Raw genomic sequence first — 21,461 nt, 5'->3', positions numbered from 1 at the left:
CAGAGAAGATTAACCGGGTTTTTCATGGTCGATTTTTCCTCTATCGGGTGTAGGAGTCGTGTAAAGTTATCACCAGGATCACAAAACACCCCATGAAAACCCCATCATCTTCTACGAGAGTCTTTCAAACAGGCGTATACTGAGGTGCCGATACGTTAAGGACATTACGACCCTTTTCCAAGCCCACAGAAAAGATTCACAGGGTTTTCATGGTTCATATTTCCTCTATAGGGTGTAGAAGTCGTGTCAAGCTATCACCAGGATCACAAAACACCCCATGAAAACCCCATCATCTTCTACGAGTCTTTTCAAACAGACGTGTACTGAGGTGCTGATACGTTAAGGAATACGGGCTACCTTAACGTTCTTCCTATTGGCTGAGGGCCGCGCGGAGGGGAGGTTTTGATTGGTTCATTCAAACGGCGCCGGCCTGTCTAAATTTAGCTGGTTCCCGCCTTTGACATAAAAAAGGGATTATTGAGAAAAATATGCGACTAAATAAGGATAAAAAATGAATCGAAATTGAGATAGATAGATTAAAGGAGCAACAGATAATAGAAAGTGTTGATAAAGGATTGTATAGACGAATTAAGGTACCACTAAGTCTTAAAGGGTCGTATTATAAGATATTTCGCCGCCCAAGAACACATATTTGACAAGGCTTTCGTAGGAGTTTTGGGCATTTCCAGGAGTAGTTTTATGGCCCTGGTGGTAGTTTGACCCTTCCTCTGTACCATGAACCTAAAGAAACACTAATTAGAACCCGACTGACCCCTCTTTGGCCTTTAAAAATAGCTGATGTGAGAAGCGAAAGTGTCTTATAATTCCAACTTAAGAGTCCTCGGTAAGCTGTCAGGCCGCCGCAGTGTTCTTTCCTTGGTATCTGTTGCCGCTATTCTCATGCTGACTGGACCTGCCAACTGCAAGCCTCAACCCCTCCTGCTACTGAAGGGCAAAGAAAGAGAGGGAAGGGATGAACGTGAAGGAAAGACGGATTGAGGAGAAAGGGAAAGGAGAAAGAGGAGTCTGCAACATCTCAGGTAGGAAAGGTAAAAAGTCCTAACGGTGACCTGCCAACTGCATGCCTCAACCCCTCCTGCTACTGAAGGGCAAAGAAAGAGAGAGAAGGGATGAACGTGAGGGAAAGACGGATTGAGGAGAAAGGGAAAGGAGAAAGAGGAGTCTGCAACATCTCAGGAAGGAAAGGTAAAAAGTGCTAACGGTGCTGGTCATAAGTTATCGGCACAGATGCGTTGTCTTTACTAGGGCATTAACAAGGGCACCTCCTATTGACTTTGACCCAACCCCAAAAATATAAGGAGGCAGATAGGGGTGCAAAAACGGGATCATGGGTGGTTGGTTAAGAGAAGGCGGTGTACTTGAATAACCCCATGCAAGTATTTATTTCTAAGGAGACATTTTACTATATTTACAAGCCATTATGATTGACCACCCCCGAAAAATAAGGTGGTCGAATGAGAGTGTAAAAAAAGGGTTCGTGGGTGGCTGTGGGTTGTCCGTGCTAGGATTAAATTTCAAGAACACATTTTATTTTATTTACCAACAGCATTGACCTATCTTTCGGGCACTCCTCTGAAATCTTTTACAGGGGCAGCAAGTAGCGGACTTTTTTTTCATTACTGTTTCCTTTTTTTTTCCCTTGAGCTGTTTCCTCTGCTGTAGAAAAAAAAGGATCCCTCCCCTCCCCCCCACCCCACCACCCCGGAAAATGAGGTGGTTCGGTGAGAGCAAAATACAAAACAATACAAAGCAAAAATAAAAGGCTGCGGGAGGGCGGGCGTGTGGTGGTTTACGGTCCGCTGCGGCACTCGCGTTATTGGCCGACATGTGTTTACTTACGACATTCTTTGCTCTCGTGATTGCTCGCCGTGCCGGGGTGGGTGTGGCGTTGGCAGTTCTCTTAATTAAACTTTACGACGATTTGCACTTAGATTGCTCTGCGTTACTTAGTCTCCTGAAGGGGCTGCGTTGCTTCCTGTTGGACGCTTTGGAGTGTTGAGGGCACCCTGTATTGACCTCACAGTAAGGAGAGGGAGGGAGGGAGGGAGGTAAAGAAGGAAGGTGTGTAGAGAGGAAGCGTCAACCTCTTGTTACAACCTTGCAAATACTCATCTACCTGGCTACCCCCCCTCCCCACTCACCCCCCCCCCCACCCCCCCCACACATAAGACCCCATCAATCATCCTCAACCCAAACCTGACGTCCAGTTGCTCTACCCCTTCCCCTTCCCCCTCACCTCCTCCGCCCGCCGCAGCACCCTCAGGAAGTTACCGCCCGCGAGCTTGGCCACGTCCTCGTCCGTCCAGCCCGGCTCCTGAAGCACCGCCGCCAGCAGCATCGGGTACTTACTGACGTCCTCCAGACCGATGGGCGTCCTGCGGGGGGGAAACGAGGATGCATGGGCGGGTTGTATTGCTGATGGTGTTAAGGTTAAGAAGTGTGAAGGGAAGGAAAGAATCACTAGAAACAACAGGTGTAGTGAAGGGGAAGACGAGGAAGAAAGGTGGTCTGAAGTATTCCTGTGTAAGGGGTTAAGAAGTGTGAAGGGAAGGAAAGGGACAATAGGATCATCGGGGGTCCTTCGGGGGGAGATGAGGATGCAAGGGCGGGTTGAGGTGTTATTGATGTAAAATTTAAAAAGTGAAAGCAGGTTAAGAACATTCAGTGTCATGCAGGGGAACGAAAAGGATGCAGTGTGAGTTCAGGTGTTCTCGACGTAAAGTTTAATAAGTGTGGAGGAAAAAAACACAGCCACCAACATGAAGACAAACACGTAGGCAGCAATTAAGTTACTCATGAATCCTTTCACCTTTTGACCTTAGAAGCTGCGCAATAACTTTCTACATCTTGTGGCTCGTGGCAGTGGGTTAGATACGATAATGTCATTGCCAAGAACTGATTTACAGAAGATTAGTGGACAAGTGAAGCATATTAGCAGTCCTTTGATAAGTGAGAAGTAAGTTGAACATTAATCACATACAATAAAGACATCAGCATAGGCCTACACGGAGGGCTGGCCGAGTGAAGCTGATTAAGAGTCAAGTAGTGTTGCCTCTTCTATTCAAGCGGACGTATGACTCACTTGTTGATGCCGTCGAAGTCTGCCCCGACGCCCACGTGGTCCAGTCCCGCCACCTCTCGTATGTGGGTGATGTGTCCTTGGGGTGGGAGGAGAAGGTTAAAGTCGAGGCAAGTCCACATATCACATATCAGAAATCTTAACCACTACCACCGTCTCCCTTCCCGTCCTCTCCACCCTCCCGAGTTCTGACTAATCCACGTGGTGTCCTGGGGCGGGAGGGGAAGGTAGAAGGTTAAGGCCGAGGCATGTACACAATAAACATCTCACACACAAGAAATCTTAACCACTACCACCGCCTCCCTTCCCACCCTCTCCAGCCTCCCGAGTCCTGACTAATCCACGTGGTGTCCTGGGGCGGGAGGGGAAGGTAGAAGGTTAAGGACGAGGCATGTACACAATAATCGTCTCTTACACTAGAATTCTTAACTACTACCACCGCCCCCCTTCACATCCTCTCTCCCCTACCGAGTCCTGACTTCTCCAGGTGCTTTCCCTTTGCCTCTCCCTTGATAAATAGAAAGGTTAGGCCACTGGTGGAGTATGTTAGTTTCAGGAAAAGATTGCATGTCAGGTGACGCTTAAAACATTCTTGATGGTATTGCAACATCAGAGAATGAGTTGTATATACTGAAGGGAAAGGAGACTCTTGATTGTTGCTGATGTTGTTAAAGGTAGACGAAACTGAAGATGTTGTATATACAGTTAAGGGATGCGGACATTAAGATATTGATGTTTTTAAGTTTTCATAGATATACTAAAGGAAAACGGGGCGAAGGTTGATGATGATGTTCTAAAGGTTGATGAGACGAGTTGTTATAAATATACTTTAATAGTTATATTTTCCGGAAATCACTAAATAATTGACTTTTTAATGCCTGAGGTGCACCCGCCGCCGCCCCGCCCACACCCATTACCTTCAGCCCGAGTAGTGGACCCACCCCCACTCGTCCCGTCCCGTGCTGCGTATTTCCGCCGGGCCAAACCGCATGCCGACTAAATTTAGAGTAACCTAAACTAACTTAACCTAACGTAACCTACCTAACGGGGTAAATTGGCCCTCCTCGACCCCCCTTCTATTTTCCGGAAGTCACACACACATACTCTTTTGTTCGCTCTCAGTACTATCTCTCCCTTTTTCTCTCCCTCTCTTCTTCTCTCATACACATACACCCTGTTAGCCGCTGTCAGTACTCCTTTTCTCTCTCTCTCTCTCTCTCTCTCTCTCTTACTTCATCTCCTAGAATTAGTTGCTGCACTGCATTCAGGGACACAAAAAGAAAAAGAAAAGAAATCTATTATGTAAGGATTAAATTCGAAAGAAGTGGCTGCCCATTCTTCAACATTAGCACATCAGCCAAAAGTTGTGATAGAGTTATATATCAATGTCGTCTAGCGTTACTGATGTGAGGAAATAATTACAAGGGTCAGTTTTTCGTTTATGCAGATGGACAGAGATCTGATTAGAGGCTTAAGCATAATGGAAGAAGAAAATGTTAGATAGGAAAATAATAATCGTACGAGTCAGTTGAATATTTTGTTTATGCAGATGGACAGAGATTTGATTAGAGGCTTAAGAATAATGGAAGAAGAAAAGGTTAGATAGGAAAATAATAATCGTACGAGTCAGTTGAATATTTTGTTTATGCAGATGGACAGAGATCTGATTAGAGGCTTAAGAATAATGGGAGAGAAAAAAGCGCACGCCATAGATATTTATTCATAATCTTTTAATACGCTTTCATTATGTTCCGAGCGCGTGACGGATTTAATAATAACTTCCACAGCGAACGTTTACGAGTCGCCGATAAAAAGAGGCGCACGAGTAATTTCTTTCTCGTTACATCAATCATTATCTTCCCGTCGTTAGTTTCGTGTGATGTGATTAATTCTCTATGACCGTGAGTCCGAAGCCCATTATACAGTGAAGCTTTTTGGGTTTTATTTTTTCATTCATCAGCAAAAGAAAAAAAAAACTAATTCTTTCTTGGTAATTTTGAAGCTTTATTTCTATTTTATTTTATCCATCAACAACAACAACAAAAAACTAATTCTTTCTTGGTAATTTTAAAAGGCAGTCTATTGCAATATTTTAGTTTCCCCTTCATTGAGTTAATTAATATTTCTTGCTATTATCATTTTCTATTATATTGTCAGAAACAGCGAGAGAGAGAGAGAGAGAGAGAGAGAGAGAGAGAGAGAGAGAGAGAGAGAGAGAGAGAGAGAGAGAGAGAGAGAGAGAGAGAGAGAGAGAGAGAGAGAGAGAGAGAGAGAGAGAGAGAGAGAGAGAGAGAGAGAGAGAGAGAGAGAGAGTAAGGGTTGTGGGTCAGGTCTAATATCGCGTCACTCTCCGTCACTGCTACCTTAATAACAATAACTTGAAGGTCACCGCGACTATTCTTGGCTTGGTCTTGGTCTTGCCTTCTGTTCCTCCTGTAGCCAACACATAACTCTCTCCATTTACCGTCCCTTTCTCTTTTTCCCTCCCACTCTCTCTTTCACACACACATACTTTTTTGTTCACTCTCAGTACTATCTCTCCCTTTTACTCTCCCTCTCTTCTTCTCTCATACACATTCACCCTGTAAGCCGTTGTCAGCACTCCCTTTTCTTTCTCCTTTTTCTTCTCTCTCTCCCTTACCTCATTTCCCACACACACACCCTGGCGATCGCTGTCAGTACCCTCTCTGTCAGTACTCTCCCCCCCCCCTCTCTCTCTCTCTCTCACACCCTGGCGCCGCTGTCAGTACTCACGGACAACATCGTGGACGCTGGCAGAGTCGTTGCAGGTGAGGAAATAGCTGTAGAAACTGACCATCACGATCCCGCCGTTTAAGTGCTGGAACGAGAGACGGAACGGTGAGTGGCGGGGAAGAAAGGATGATAAAGGGACGAGGAGGAGGAGGAGGAGGAGGAGGAGGAGAGGGGTGTTAACGTATTAGGAATGGGAGGGAAGGGAAAACGAGAGATTAAAAAATGGGAAGTGAGAAAAAAAGATATAAAAGAAAGAATGGGGAGAAAGAAAGTAATTAGGAATGCAAATGAGGAGTTAATAAAGAATGGGAAGTGATGAAGGAAGAGATAATGACGAGGAACAAAGGAACAGGAGACGAAGGAGAATGCAGAACAATGAACGCAACGAGGAATGAAGAACGAGAGGGAAGATGAGAGAAGGGAATGAAAGGTATGGCGTGACAGAAAGACGATAACGAGGAAGGAAAGAAGGAAGAGGAAGGAGGAGAGAGGAGAAAAAGAGGAGAGGTGAAATGAGGGAATAAAGAGCGTGGGGTGACATAGAGAAGACAGAGAGAAGAATGAATAACGAGGAAGGAGAGAAAGGACAGAAAGGAGAGGAAGGAGAATGAGGAAAGGGTCGTGAAGGGATGAGGTATGAAGGGGCGGGGAGACGTGGTAGTGAGGGATGTGAGGCGACAGGATGAGAGGAAGTGGAGTGAAGGAAGGGAGTGACGGGTGGAGAGATAAACCGATAGATAGATGGAGAGAGAGAGAGATGGCAACGAGAGATTGAGAGAGAGGAAGATAGAGAGGCTGTGGATGGGGATAGGAGGGAAGCGAGGGACATCACCACTAACATCACCACCACCATCACCATCATCACCAGAACTCACCACTCGTTAGAAGAAGCCATTGAGCAGATAGAAAGGATAAGAGATTGATAAGGAAGAGGAGGATGGGGAATAGGAGAGTTGGAAGGGTCATATCACCACTAACATCACCACTACCATCACCATCATCACCAGAACTCACCACTCGTTAGAAGAACCCATTGAGTGTATAGAAAGGATAATAGACTGATAAGGAAGAGGAGGATAGGGTATAGGGAGCTGCAAGGGTCATAATCACCACAGCCATCACCATCATCACCACCAATACTCATCACTCGTTAGAAGAAGTCCTCAGAAGATAGTGAACAAAAGCGTGATAGAGAAGAGGGTTATCATATCACCACTAACACCACCATCACCAACACTCATTAGAAGCCATCGGGGAGATAAAGAGAATAAGAGAATGATAAAGAGAGAAGGTGGAAGAGTGTAGGTGGGCGGAGAGGGGCTTATCAATATCACCATCATCACCATCACCACCAGACTCACCACTTGTCGGAGGATGTCGTCGGGCACGTTGCGGGGGTGGCGGCAGAGGGCGTGGGCGGAGGAGTGGGAAAAGATGACGGGAGCGCGGGACACAGCCAGGGCGTCGCGCATCGTCTGCTGCGACACGTGGGAGAGGTCCACCAGCATCCCCAGGCGGTTCATCTCCAGCACCACCTTCTGCAGGGCGAGAGGAGGTGGAGTGGGGGTGAGAGGGACGGAGGGAGAGGAAAGATAGGGAGAGAGAGAAGAGTGAGTGAGAGTGAGGAAAGGAAGGAGGGAGAGGGAAAAAATATAGAGAGAGACGTTAGAGGGAAACGAAAGATGGGGAAAGAGGGAGAGAAAGGGAAGAGGGAGAGAAAGGGAAGGAGGGAGAGAAAGATGGGGAGAGAGGGAAGGAGGAAAAAGAAAATAGGAAGAGGAGGAACATGAGGAGGTTGATTTGACTCATCTTCACTTTCACAATTCACAGAACGAAGAGAGCGAGAGAGAGAGAGAATGAGATGAAGAGAGAGGGAAAGAGAAGGAAAATAAAAAGAGAAGCTGAGGAAGACAAGAATAAGTGAATAAAACGGGAGAATTAAGAGAAAACAGCAAAAAAGGAATGAAGGGGTGGAATAAGGAGAGAGAGAGAGAGAGAGAGAGAGAGAGAGAGAGAGAGAGAGAGAGAGAGAGAGAGAGAGAGAGAGAATAACGCATTACTCACCGCACCAAAGTCATTCAATCCAAAATTCTCCTCCTCGTGTCCGCCTGAGTCAGTGGGTGATGAGTCGGCCCTGAAAAAAAAAAGAATAATAAAGAAAACAAGATAAGAAAACGAAAAGAGACAGACAGACAGACAGACAGAGACAGATAGACAGAGAGGAACAGACAGACAGACGGAGACAGACAGACTGAGAGAGAAATAGACAGAGAAAAACAGACAGAAAGACGGACACACAGACAGAAAAACAGACAGACAGACAGACGGAGACAGACAGACGGAGAGATACAGACAGACAGCAAGACAGGTTTGAATTCCCTTTGCTAATACGTCTTTTGCACCTGAAACTATTTTTTTTTACAATATACAGCTCAAGGTCATTAACAAAAACAACAGACAAAAACAACAACAAAACTCTAACGCTACTCACTCCATAGAAGAATAAAAAAATGAATAAGTGACCAAAACCCAACAAACTAACAAACAAAAAGCTGAAAGTGTAGCCGTTAAAAAAAGGACAACGAAATCCAGCGCAGAGGGGTCGTGAAGAGGGTACATTTAAATTAAGGAGGTTTCGATCCCCTTCCACTGATACATCTTCGCATCAGAAACCTCCTCGAAGCGGCTCGTAATCCTCTTCGCAGTCGTTCCGTGGGTCGTCCTTCCTCGTCGCTGACTCTATTAGACAAACCAAGTCCCCGCTGAGCTAGGAGATGCATTAACTGAGATCCGTAGCAATCTCTCTCTCTCTCTCTCTCTCTCTCTCTCTCTCTCTCTCACGGTAAGCTTTCCTTCTCTTTCTTTCTTTCTCTCTATGTGATCCGATCATCTTACTCTCAATATCACTCGGAGATGTAACGGTTAAGAAGATTCATGTTTTGAGATGAGAAGAAAGGGTTGCGTGTATGCGTGTGCGTGTGTGTGTGTGTGTGTGTGTGTGACTTACAAGGTGACTTACTGAGGTTTGTGTGACTTACCAATACTGTTACTTACTAGGACGACTCACTTTGGATTGGGTGACTTCCCAGGGTGTGCTGCAGGTTAGGGAGGGGGTGGGGAGAAGGTGCGTGAGGGTGTGGGCGTGGGTAAGGTTGAGGGAGGAGGTGAGGGTAAGGGTGGGATGGTGGTGGGTGGCTGAGGGATGGGGTGAGGTTGAGTGAGGGAGGAGGTTTGGGGTGAGAGTAGGGTGTTGGGGGTCGCCGTGACTCACCATGGGGAGCTGCAGGTGTGGGTGAGACTGTGTATGGGTGAGGATATTCGTGAATGTAATGTGAAGTTGAAGGGGGGATGAAGGGATTAGTGTGAATGATGGACGTGATGAGGTTAAGGGAGATGAAGGGGTGGGGTTGAAGGGGGTCGCCGTGACTCACCATGGCGTGTTGCAGGTAGTGTAATGTGAAGTTGAAGGGGGGATGAAGGGATTAGTGTGAATGATGGAGGTGATGAGGTTAAGGGAGATGAAGGGGTGGGGTTGAAGGGGGTCGCCGTGACTCACCATGGCGTGTTGCAGGTGTGGGTGAGGGTGAGGTAGCGGACGCCCAGGTCGTAGTACATCCGCAGCACAGACAGACTCGCGCCCACCAAGTGTCCGCCCTCCACGCCGAGCAGCGAGGCGATGCGGCCGGAGTTGTACACCTCCAGCAGGCCTGAGGGGGAGGGGGTCGGGGGGGGTTAGTTAGGCTGTTTGTGCGTGTGTGTGAGTGTGTGTAGGGAACGTGTGTGTTATAGTTAGGCAGCCTGTGTGTATGTGCGTGTGTGTGCGTGTGTGTGAGTGTGTGTAGGGAACGTGTGTGTTATAGTTAGGCAGCCTGTGTTTATGTGCGTGTGTGTGCGTGTGTGTGAGAGTGTGCTATAATTAGGCAGCCTGCGTGTATGTGCTTGTGTGTGTGTGTGTGTGTGTGTGTGTGTGTGTGTGTGTGTGTGTGTGTGTGTGTGTGTGTAAGGATAGGGCATTTGTGTGTGTAGTTAGACGGACTGCGTGTGTATATGTGTTCGGGGTAGTTGAAAGACTGTGTGGGGTCATGTGTATGTGTGTGTGTGTGTGTATGTTTGTGTTATTTTGGCAGGCTCTGTGTGTGTACGTATACGTGTGTGTGTGTGTGTGTGTGTGTGTGTGTGTGTGTTAGTCAGTCCTATGTGTTGACGTGTGTGAGGGTTAGTTAGGCAGGCTTTGTGTGTGTGTGTGTGTGTGTGTGTGTGTGTGTGTGTGTGTGTGTGAGAGAGAATTTATCAAGCTGGGATTACTGTGGCGTGAGAGTGAGGGTGTCAATATTATTCCCAACATGTTCTATCGTGTCATCGTGTCCTTTAATGCACGAGGAAAAAAGAGAAAGGAAGAGCTATATTACATTTTCCTCCTGCGAAGACAATAGATAGATAAGATCGATAGGATAGATAGATAAAAGATAATAGATAGATTAGATAGATAGGATAGATAGATAGAAGATAATAGAGAGATAGAGAATAGACAATAGATAAATAATAGAAGAGTCATTCAAAGTAGTACCGGACTCCTACATTATCCCCCCTCATGCACCGACGACCTCTTCCTGCCTGCACGCGAAGGAGATGGAAGGATGGACGTCAATATTTACCTTTCCGATCTTTCTTTTAATAACTGGACTAAAGAGGAGCGGGCGAAACAGAACAGCTGCGGCGGGCGAGGCGAGGAGGAGGAGGAGGGCGCACGTAAAGGGGAACGGGCAGCATCGTTACGTTACAGGTCTTAAAAGGCGAGTTGTTTCCTTGCGAGAAGATGAAACACGAAGAGGAAAAAAGGACATACCGATGCGTTTTCTTATGTCTGAAGGTGAAAATAAAGAAAAAACAAAGAAAACGTGACGAGATAAATACCACGAGGCAGAGATAGAGGTTGATAGAAAGATAGATTGCGAGATGAAACACGAAGGGGAAAAAAGACATACCAATGCTTTTTCTTTTGTCTTTAAAGCTGAAAACGTAAACAAAAGAAAACATGACGACATAGATACCCCGACTGAAGCGAGAGAGAGAGAGAGAGAGAGAGAGAGAGAGAGAGAGAGAGAGAGAGAGAGAGAGAGAGAGAGAGAGAGAGAGAGAGAGAGAGAGAGAGAGAGAGAGAGAGAGAGAGAGAGAGAGAGAGAGAGAGAGAGAGAGAGAGAGAGAGAGAGAGAGAGAGAGAGAGAGAAGGCAGTACGAAGCAGAAAAAAAGAACATAGCAAAACATTTTATCGTCTCTGAAGCTAAAAACAAACAAAAACAAGCAAAACGTGACAAAGTAATCACCCCGACATGAAGAAAGAAAGACACATAAAACGATAGACAGACGGATGCATAGAGAGTTATATAGTGTGTGTGTGTGTGTGTGTGTGTGTGTGTGTGTCCGTGTGGGTGGATAGCTTTACCTGGAAAAGTGAGTGCGTGGGAGTTCGCCTCAAGAGCTCAGTTACACAAGTGGGAGTGTGGGGGAGGCTGAGACACACTTATTAGAACGACTGCGTGGGAGGGAGAGTGGGAGGCTGGGGAGAGAGAATGGCGGAGGGATGCGAGAGGGAGGGAAAGGAAGGAGAGCGAAAGGGTAGAGAAGAATTGTGGAGGTAATGCTATAGAGGGGGGATGAGAGAGGAGAGGAAGGAAAAAGAGAGGGAGAGGAAGGAAAGGGAGTGGAAGGAGAGGAAGACGGAAGGAGAGAAGAATATTAGAGGGGATGCTGGAGGGATAATGAGAGAAGAATGAGGAGGAAAGAAAGGGAGAGGGAAGGAGAGAAGATAAGCGAAGGTGATGCTGGAGGGAGAATGAGAGAGGAAGAGGAGAGGAAGGAAAAAAAATAGGTTAAGTGATGCTGGACGGAGAATGCGAAGAGAGAAAGGAAAGAGAGAGAAAGGAGAGGCGAATAGCTGAATATGATGCTGGCGGGATTATGCAACAAGAGAGGAGAGGAGAGAAAGAGAGGAAAAAGAGAGGGAGGGAGGGAGGAAAAGAGAGCGGGGGAGGGGACTGTGAAATACATACATACACACTGCGGCGTGGGAGTGATGGAGTGTAGTGACGTAATAGAGAATAAGTGGAAAGAGAATTTCAAAAGGGAATGAGAAAGACTGAAAGAAAAAGATATTCTGGAACTGTGTGAGAGGGAGGGAGGGAGAGAGAGGGAAGTAGAGTGAGAAAGACTGAATGGGAGTGATACGCAGGGATTGACGCGTGTGAGAGGGACGAGAGAGAGAGGAAAGGGGATTGAATGAGAGTGAATGAGAGTGAGAAGGAGAAGGAAGAGTGAGGGAGTGAGAAGAAAGAGTGAGAGTGAGAGTGGAGAATAAAGACTGGGAGGGAAGAGTGAGAGGTAGAAGGAGAGGGAAGAGTGAGGGAGTGAGAATAAGAGTGAATGATGGTGTTAGAGTGAAGAGGGAGGAGTGAGAATGAGAGTGAATGAGTGAGAGATAGTTAGAGTGGAGAAGGAAGAGAGTGTGAGTGTGTGTGCGTGAGGGGCCGCCCACTTACTGGCCTGTGAGTGGGCGTAGCCGAGGTGTTGGGGGTAGCGCGCGATGAGCCTCTTCAGCACGTCGATCTGCTCCAGCGTGACCTGCGCCGCGTTGAGGTACTGCGCCCCGCATGGCACGTACGCCGCCCAGAACTGTACGTGCACACACACACACACACACACACACACACACACACACACACACACACACACACACACACACACACACACACAGCAGGGGAAGATAAAAAGGCTTATTAGTAAACTTTATCATATTTTTTTTTGTTACCGACTCGTCCATTTTTCAACACCCATCCTTACACAACCTAATCTAACCTAACGCACACACACACACACACACACACACACACACACACACACACACACACACACACACACACAAGCTTATTACTGTACTTAATCATCACACACTTTTTCTTTAGGTAACCCTCGAGTCCATTTCTCAAGACCTATCCTAATACAATATCCCCCTCCTCCTCCTTCCCCTCCCCCAGAAAAAGGACAAAAAACAACAAATAACTTACTCCTTCCCACACACTCCGCCGCACCAAAGTCACCCTAACCAAACAGACAGGCAAGAAAAGGGAGAAGGTTATTACATGGCATATACCACGTCCAGGTGTGTCTGCCCTCCCCAGGTGTCCCCTCCCACGGCCCCTCAGGTAACTCAAGTCTCCCGGCCAGAGGGATATTAAGTAACATTTCTTCTCCCCTAATAAGCCAAGACGCACGGCCCGTTCCTCCCCGTTCCTCTCCGTTTCTTCCCGTTTCTTCCCGTTCCTTCCCGCCGGTCCCTAATGGTGTTGTCTGACTTTGTTTCTTGTTCGTTGTTCGGGAAGGTTAGTTGAGGCGTTTAATGATGAGAATAAGCTTTAGAAATAACTTGTTGGTTGTTGTTTCTTTAAAGTTTTAATGATCAATCAGTCGTGGTTTTCGGTCGCGGTTTCGTTGTGGCGTTTAATGAAGAGAATAAGCTTTAGAAATATACACGTAATGATTGTTATTTAAAGGTAGAGTAACATGTCATTCGTGTTCCTCTTTTGCGAGGCTTAATTTTGGCTTTTAATGAAGAAAATACACGTCTGGGATATAGATGTGCTGGTTGTTGAATGTCTGGTAATCAATCGAGTTTTTAGTTCAGGTTTCATTTGTTTCTTTTCGGGGTTTTATGAAAGAATGCACCCGTGAAATATATACATTGTTAGTTAGTTCTTAGTGGAGCGTCCTACACCTTCCCGCTCTTACACAACTGGAACCTTATTACTTCACCCTTGTTAGTGAGGTTCTTGAGTGAGTCTAGAGCATTACATAAGACTTTGGCCCTCATACTAATGGGTTGTATATTTGTTTTTTTTTATTATGGTATTATTATGCAACAGGAGAGGAGAGAAAGAGAGGAATGAGAGAGGAAGGGAAAGAAAAATTGTGGAGGTGATGCTAGAGGGGGGGACGAGAGAGGAGAGGAAGGAAAAAGAGAGGGAGAGGAAGGAAAGGGAGAGGAAGGAGAGGAGAATAGTAGAAGGGATGCTGGAGGGAGAATGAGAGAAGAATGAGGAGGAAAGAAAGGGAGAGGGAAGGAGAGAAGAATATAAAAGGTGATGTTGGAGGGAGAATGAGAGGGAGAGGAGAGAAGGGAAAAAAGGAGAGGAAGGAAAAATGAATAGCTTAAGTGGTGTTGGAGGGAGAATGAAAGGGAGAGGAAAGGAGGGAAAAAAGTAGAGGAAGGAAAAATGAATAGCTTAAGTGATGTTGGAGGGAGAATGAAAGGGAGAGGAGAGGAGGGAAAAAAAATAGAGGAAGGAAAAATGAATAGCTTAAGTGATGTTGGAGGGAGAATGAAAGGGAGAGGAGAGGAGGGAAAAAAATAGAGGAAGGAAAATTGAATAGCTAAAGTGATGTTGGAAGTAGAATGCGAGGAGAGAAAGGAAAGAGAGAGAAAGGAGAGGCGAATAGCTGAGTGTGATGCTGGCGGGATTATGCAACAGGAGAGAAGAGAAATAAATAAAAGAGAGAGGGAGGGGAGGGGATTGAGAAATACATATATGCACATTGTGGCGTGGGAGTGATGGAGTGGCCACAAATACCTCGCTTTTCTTTATATATTCCCTCCCTTATTTCCCTTTTTCTCCCTTATTTTATGCTTCGTGTCTTTCCTTTCCTTCTCGTGTGTAGTTGGCACCCTTATCTATCCCCCTACCTTGTCTCCCTTTCCTGTCGTTCCCATGCCTCCATCCCCTGTCACCGTCTATTTACACCCTGTCAGCTGAACTCTCCCTGGCGCAACTCACCCTTTCATGGCTCCCCTCACCCTTCCTCACCTCTCATTACCACTCCCTGGCCTCCACCATACCTCAGCCCCTGCCAGCGTCCCCTTACTCTCCCTGTCACCTCTTCTTTATCTTCCCTGCCCTCGATAGTTTCCCTTGCCCCCTGCCCTGTTAACCCCCTTTACCCTCCCTACCGATAGCCTCAGTTAGCATCCCCTTCCACCCCCTGTCACCTCTTCTTAACCTGTCCTACCCTGTCCAGTACATCACCAGCCATCCATACTCTCCCTTACTCCCTACCCTGTCATCCATCCTTTATCCTCCCTGCCGCTAGCCCCTGTCAGCTTTCTTTTACTGCCCCTGTTACTGTAATTTTTCTTACCCTGCCATCTCTAGCTTCCCTTCCCCCTTCTTGCCCCACCCAGCCATCTCTACCCTTCCTACCCTCTTCCCTTTCACTCTTCACACTTGCCTTGCCGCCCCTCCGCAGCCACACACTAACCTGCGCGCCCACCCTGCCGTGTCTGAGGCGGGCCAGATCGGTTTGGGACCACGGAGAGTCGCCCCAGGGCTCCACCGTGCTCAGGTTCTGCGACAGGTCCACCTTCTCCAGCTTGTTATGTACGAAGTTACGGATGTTCCACGCCAGGTCGTTGTGTCTGAGGGGAGGAAGGAGGGGCGAAGGGTTAGTGCGTCAGAGATAGGTAGAAGGATAGAGAGATAGATAGATAGATGGAGAAAGAGAGAGATAGTAAGACAGATAGAGAGAGAGGTGATGATATTACTAACATGACATTATTGGCAGGATGGCAGCGGCAGCATCTGTGAGGAAGGAAGGGAACGCGGGGAGAATAAAAGAGATGAACGCGAGGAAAGTAGTTAAGACGCTGCTCCTAATGCGTGAAATAAGAAGAAAGCTGATATTACCGTTTTAGAAGAAGGGACGTTAATACCAATGAAGGACAAGACAGCAGCGGCGACGACTCTGGAGGGAAAGGAACACGAGGAAGGGCTTATGCTGACCTACTCTGAAGATGAGGGGGCGGCGGCGGTGGAGGCGGTGACTATGGAGGGATAGGAACACGACGAAGGGCTTAAATGACCAATCCTGAAGATGAGGCGGCGGCGGAGTGTGAAGGGAAAGAAATATGAAGAAGGGTTTGTGCTGACCTAACCTGAAGATGAGGCGGCGGCGGCGGTGGAGGCGGTGACTGTGGAGGGATAGGAACACGACGAAGGGCTTAAATGACCTACCCTGAAGATGAGGCGGTGGCGGCGGCGGCGTGGCGTGGGAAGGCAGGGCGAGGTGCTGACGTTCGCGTTGGGAAGGGCGAGACTTTAATACCGCCGTTATCCTTCTGACGCGGAGGGACAACAGCGGCGCCATTAATGTGAGCGGCGGGGGATTTAGAAGCTTTATGAGGAAAATATATGGAAGAGGTTTGTATTAAGAGCAACGGGAGGCATTTGTGGCGACATTTTGTTATTAAGGAAGCGCACGCAACCAAACAGTGGGTGCAAAACATCCTTCTAACCCTCAAAACCCTTAAATAGGTATCCTAGAGGTCTCTATATTCTATCCTACTTATTTGCCTTCCTTCCTTCCTTCCTTTCTTCCTTTCTTTCTTTCTTTCTTCCTTTCTTTCTTTCTTTCTTTCTGTCTTTCTTTCTTTCTTTCTTTCTTCCTTCCTTCCTTCCTACTTATACCTTTCCAGCCTGCCTACAGTACGTCCCCTTCGCTGGTAACCCTCGAGGCCTTACTACAGAGTCAACTAATCTTCAAAGACTAGTAACCCTTTTGGCCTTCAAGCCTACGAGAAGGATACACACACAGACCTCATATCCCCCACTGAACGGCCCTCTGTACTCATCCCCCGGCTCCTCTTCCCCCACGGAGAGCCGGAATAAGTCTACAGCATTACAACTTTAGTCATCAGTACGCCGGGCCACGGAGGCAAGGCGGCAACACTTGTATTAGCCAGAGTCCAGCCGTTCCCTGTTCTCCCCTCGCCGCTACCTGGCCCAGAACCTTCATTAGGACCTGATGGATCTACACCTATACAGGGTCCAAGGAAAGGAGGTAGAGGGGTGAAGGAACGGTTGACTCAGGCACTCCCCTATTCTTGAGGTTTTGGAGAAGGATGGGGAAGGAGGGGGAGAGGCAATCCTATCGTGAAGGGAGAGAAGGGGAAGGGAGGGGGAGACATATGGGAGGAAGTACAGGCCCTCCCCTACCCTTGAGGACTTGGGGAGGGAAGGGGATGGAGGGGGAGACGCAGGGGTGGACGAACAGACACTCCCCTACCCTCAGACCATTGGGGAGGGAAGGTAGGGGTGAGGCAGAGGGGGAAAGGAAGGGTTAACTCAGGTACTTGGGGAGGGAAGGGGACGGGAGGTAGAGGAGAGACGCAAGGGTGCACTCCACACCCCTGAGACTTGGGAAGGGAAGGGGAAGGGAAGGGGAGACTCAGGGTGAAGGAGAGACAAGGCAAGGGTTGAATCAGGCACTCCCTTACCCATGAGACCATTGGGGAGGGAAGGGGAGGGAGGGAGAGACGTAGGGTGAAGGAGAGACAAGGCAAGGGTTGAATCAGGCACTCCCCTTACCCATGAGACCATTGGGAAGGGGGATAGGGAGGGAGGGGGAGACGCAGGGGGAAGGAGGGCAAGGCAAGGGTTGAATCAGGCACTCCCCTACCTCTGAGACCAATGGAGAGGAGGATAGGGAGGGAGGGGGAGACGCAGGGGGAAGGAGGGGCAAGGCAAGGGTTGAATCAGGCACTCCCTTACCCATGAGACCCTTGGGGAGGGGGATAGAGAGGGAGGGTATGACGCAGGGGAAAGGAGGGCAAGGCAAGGGTTGAACCAGGCGCTCCCCTACCTCTGAGACCATTGGGGAGGAGGAGGAGGAGGAGAGAGGAGGACGCAAGGGGGTAGACTCAATTAATCCTCGTCTGGGCTGGCATGGCTCCGAGTGGCGTCAGCTGCGAGCGACGACTTCGTGTATATTTTTCATGTTCCTCTTCGGGGGCTCGAGGTCGCCAGGTGTGAGGGCTGGCATAACGGGACGCCCTTCAACAGGTGAGATTTATGAGGGCGTAATAATGTTGTTGTGAGGACTTTAAAGCGGGCGCGTGTGATGAATATAACGATAGGGAGTTTATTTAATGTTACCGCTTCCACCAGACTGCCGAGGCGATGAATCACTCCGCTCTGCCTTCCCTGGACTTTAATGTGTCTGAGGGAAACTTTATTTATCGGTTCTCTTTTGGGGGGTCTTCGTGTGAGGCTTTATTTAGGAGTTTGAGGAGAGGCTGAGGTGCTTTTTAAGGGGGGTTCAAATTGTTTCATCGACTGAGTATGTAAAGAAAATAGAAGTGACGAATGAAAACGAAGACAGGACAAAGAAAACGACAAATGGAACAAATAAAACGAAAAAGAGAACAAAGAAAATGATAACTAATAAAGAAAACGACAAACAGGACAAAGAAAACCACAATCGGAAGGAAGAAAACGACAACCAATAAAGAAAATGACAAACATGACAAAGAAAACCACAATCGGGAGAAAGAAAACGACAAACAGAAAGAAAACGACAAATAAAACAAAGAAAACGAAAATGAGAGCTTAGAAAATGATAACCAATAAAGAAAACAAGAAGAAAAAAAACGACAAACAAAACAAAGAAAACGACAAACAGAAAGAAAACGACAAACAAAACAAAGAAAACGACAAACAGAAAGAAAATGACAACAGCAACACAGAAAACGACAACCAACAAAAGAAAACCAACAAAACAAAGAAGAAAACGACAAACGGAACAAAGAAAACAATCAACAAAACAAAGAAAACAACAAAGGGAACACCGGAAACGACAAACATTAAAGAAAACGACAAAAGGAGAAAGAAAACGATGCTCTCCTTCCCCCAACTAAACCATTCCTGAGTGAAGAGCTTCCGATACTTGAGAGGTTCCTGCTGCCTTCAAATCATTAATCAGCAACTGGGGAGGGGGGGGGGGGGGTGCAGGGACGGCGGGGGCGGGGTAAGTCAGCGGGCCTCAGCAGTTCTTTGTGGCGGCCGAGGCAGTGGAAGGCGCTGACGGAGGGATGGGATGCTTTCTGTGCCTAAGACGCTCATGAAGGCTTAAGAGGTTGTTGAGGGGCTTTAAGTGGTTTCCGAAGGCCTTGAATCATTAATCAGGAACTCAGCGGGGAGGGAAGGGAGTCAGTGAGGATCAGCAGGGAAGGAGGGAGGTCAGTAAGGATCAACGGAGAAGGAGGGGAATCAGTAACCGGTAGAGGGCGTTGAGGTGGTGAAGCAGGGTATGGGAAGACTACAGGAGATTGATCTACATACACGTGTAAACAGCTTCGGTGATTCAGCATCTGCTCCCCTCATCCATAATACTATCAAACCTTATTCAATTCTATCTATATTCCCTCTATTGGATTATATTTGTTCACACGTGCTCAGATGGGTTTGCATGTCCACGTTAGTTCCATTCATCTAGGTCCTATTGAAAAACCAGATCATGCTTATCTTCTTGTGACTAAATTTATCCAACCTGTGCTAATTAATTTTCGGTTTATTCTATTCCTCCTCTGCCCTATTTGTCATCCGTTTCTCGCTTATCCTTCTCTCTCGTGGACCTGATTTGTATTACCTACACATCTGCATAATTTGCTCCATGTATTCACTACTGTATTCGAGAACCATGTCTTGCTGAGCTTCTTAAACCTGAATCAATATAACTTGACCCACCGCTGCTTTAAGTTCCCCCATTCACGCACCTCCAACTCTTGCCTACCTCTTTCTTAACTTAAGCCTGAATGTAAGTTGTACCCACTGCTATTTCCTTCTTACAGCTGACTAAATTGTACCTATTCCTTCTTCAGTTTTCACACTCCCTCCTCTCCAAAGTAAGATACCAGCTGTGGGCTATTTCCTTAAGCAATCTATTCAAGCCATACCATTTGCTGTGGGCGGTGGAAAAAGCAGCACTTCCCTACACCCTTCTTACACCTGAATCTGTACACCTTATACCAACTGGAACTTATATTCTCCTGTTCACCCACCTCCCAATTAGTGACCCAGCTCTATCTTTAATCTTGAACCTATCCAAGTTGGTGGCGGTGGAAAAAGCAACACTTCCCTACACCCTTCTTACACCTGAATCTGTACACCTTATACCAACTGGAGCTTATATTCTCCTGTTCACCCACCTCCCAATTAGTGACCCAGCTCTATCTTCTTTAATCCTGAACCTATCCAAGTTGGTGGCGGTGGAAAAAGCAAACACATCATCTTAGGTCACGTGATCGATGCAGCCTTCAGCCCGGGGCGCAGGGAACAAGGGCGGTGATGGAGCACCCGCCTGACGAACGCCACGCCGCTAAGTGTAGTGAAAAATTAGTCCCATTTATTCACGGCGAGGGAGAGACGTCCATTTGCCGGGCGGGGAGGACGAGGCGAGGTGACGTGAGGGATGAGAGGGAGGGCATACCTGGGGAAGGGCTGACGGAGGTGGAGGTGTTGAGGTGGTGTTGGGGTGGTGTTGGGGTGGTGATGAGGTGGTGACAGAGGCACGGTGACAACAGCACACAAGACTTACCGACTAGAAGATGTCAGAACACCATAATTCAGCACCAGACAGCAGCAAAGCAATACTCAGCACTTACTCACTGGCCGACTTCAACACAAAACTTAACACTCATTCGGTTACCAGCCTCAGCACAGCACTAAGCAGCAATATTGACCATAACAGCACTCAGGACAGCCTTACTCACTAATACAAAGCATCTCACACCCAACACTCAGCACTTATCGTTCATTTCGCCTCAACACTGGACCAAACAACACCACACAACACACGCCATGCAGCACTCAGCACACAGGTCAGCACTCACCCGTCGATGAGCGGCACGGTGCTGAGGATACGGTGGACGCGGGCGAGGGCGTCATGTGGGCGGGGGTAGGCGTCGCGGCGGGCGGCCAGCGGCAGCGCCACCGCCAGCACCACCCCGCCGCTCAGCAGCAGCAGCGCCGCCAGCACGCACCAGTGGCGCCACGAGTACGCCTGCCACCCTGCCGAGGACACGAGGCTCTGTACTACTCTCTGGCACGTCAAATGGTACACAGAAAGATGAAGAGGGGACAGAAAGGAGAGAGGAGAAGACGGGGTGGAGGAAAGGAAAGAGGGAGGGAGAGAAAGGGGAAAATGAAAGTCTAGATTCTATAGAAAAAAAAACGTAATACAGAAAAGGAAGGAGGTAGGAAGAAGAAAAAGGGAATAGGTCTAGGAGGAAACGGGAAAAAGGAAGGAAGGAAGGAAAAAGACGAGAAGAGGCAAACAAAGGGATAAAGAAAAGGAGGAAGGGAGGGAGAGGTAGACAGGGGAAAAGGCCTAGAAGGAAAGAAACAGGACAAAGAAAAGGAAGGAAGGAGGGAGGAAGAGGCAGAGAGGGGAAGACGTCTGAATGGAGAGGAAGTATAAAGCAAAGGTAGGAGGGAAGGAGAGAGAGGGGAAAAGGCCTGGGAGGAAAGAAGAGAATAAAGAAAAGGACGGAGGGAGGGAGAGGAAGAGAGAGGCAGAGAGGGGGGTCGGGCTGCCTACTCGACTAGCTATTCATCTCGTGGAAGCATCAATCTCCCAAAGTAAACAGACTCACAATGCTTTACCTTTTGGCTACTTCCCGGCGTCCCCTCGGCGGTCCCCTCTGCCAATCAGCGGTGTTCACGGTTCCCCTCACCCACTACTAGAATATCCCTCCCCCCCTACCTCCCCTCTCCCCTCACCTTA

The 21,461-nt window shown here is 47.8% G+C and overlaps 1 protein-coding gene across 1 annotated transcript in view; it reads right to left on the bottom strand.

Moving 5' to 3' along the window:
- The window catches only part of LOC126998156 (dipeptidase 1-like), a 63,485-nt gene that overhangs the window by 1,720 nt on the left and 40,304 nt on the right, over positions 1-21,461 (bottom strand). Inside the window, exons 3-11 of the mRNA XM_050859591.1 lie at positions 20,569-20,746; positions 15,162-15,318; positions 12,392-12,524; positions 9,411-9,561; positions 7,919-7,988; positions 7,216-7,392; positions 5,855-5,939; positions 3,104-3,179; positions 2,258-2,396 (exon numbers count right to left, since the gene is read on the bottom strand). Of these exons, the coding sequence (XP_050715548.1) occupies positions 2,258-2,396; positions 3,104-3,179; positions 5,855-5,939; positions 7,216-7,392; positions 7,919-7,988; positions 9,411-9,561; positions 12,392-12,524; positions 15,162-15,318; positions 20,569-20,746 (1,166 nt within the window). The remainder of the gene's footprint in view (positions 1-2,257; positions 2,397-3,103; positions 3,180-5,854; positions 5,940-7,215; positions 7,393-7,918; positions 7,989-9,410; positions 9,562-12,391; positions 12,525-15,161; positions 15,319-20,568; positions 20,747-21,461) is intronic.

Source organism: Eriocheir sinensis, chromosome 13, assembly GCF_024679095.1.
Source record: "Eriocheir sinensis breed Jianghai 21 chromosome 13, ASM2467909v1, whole genome shotgun sequence".
Classification (NCBI taxonomy): Eukaryota; Metazoa; Arthropoda; class Malacostraca; order Decapoda; family Varunidae; genus Eriocheir; species Eriocheir sinensis.
Note: the sequence above shows the minus strand (reverse complement) of the source record. Positions and strands in the feature narration are given on the sequence as shown.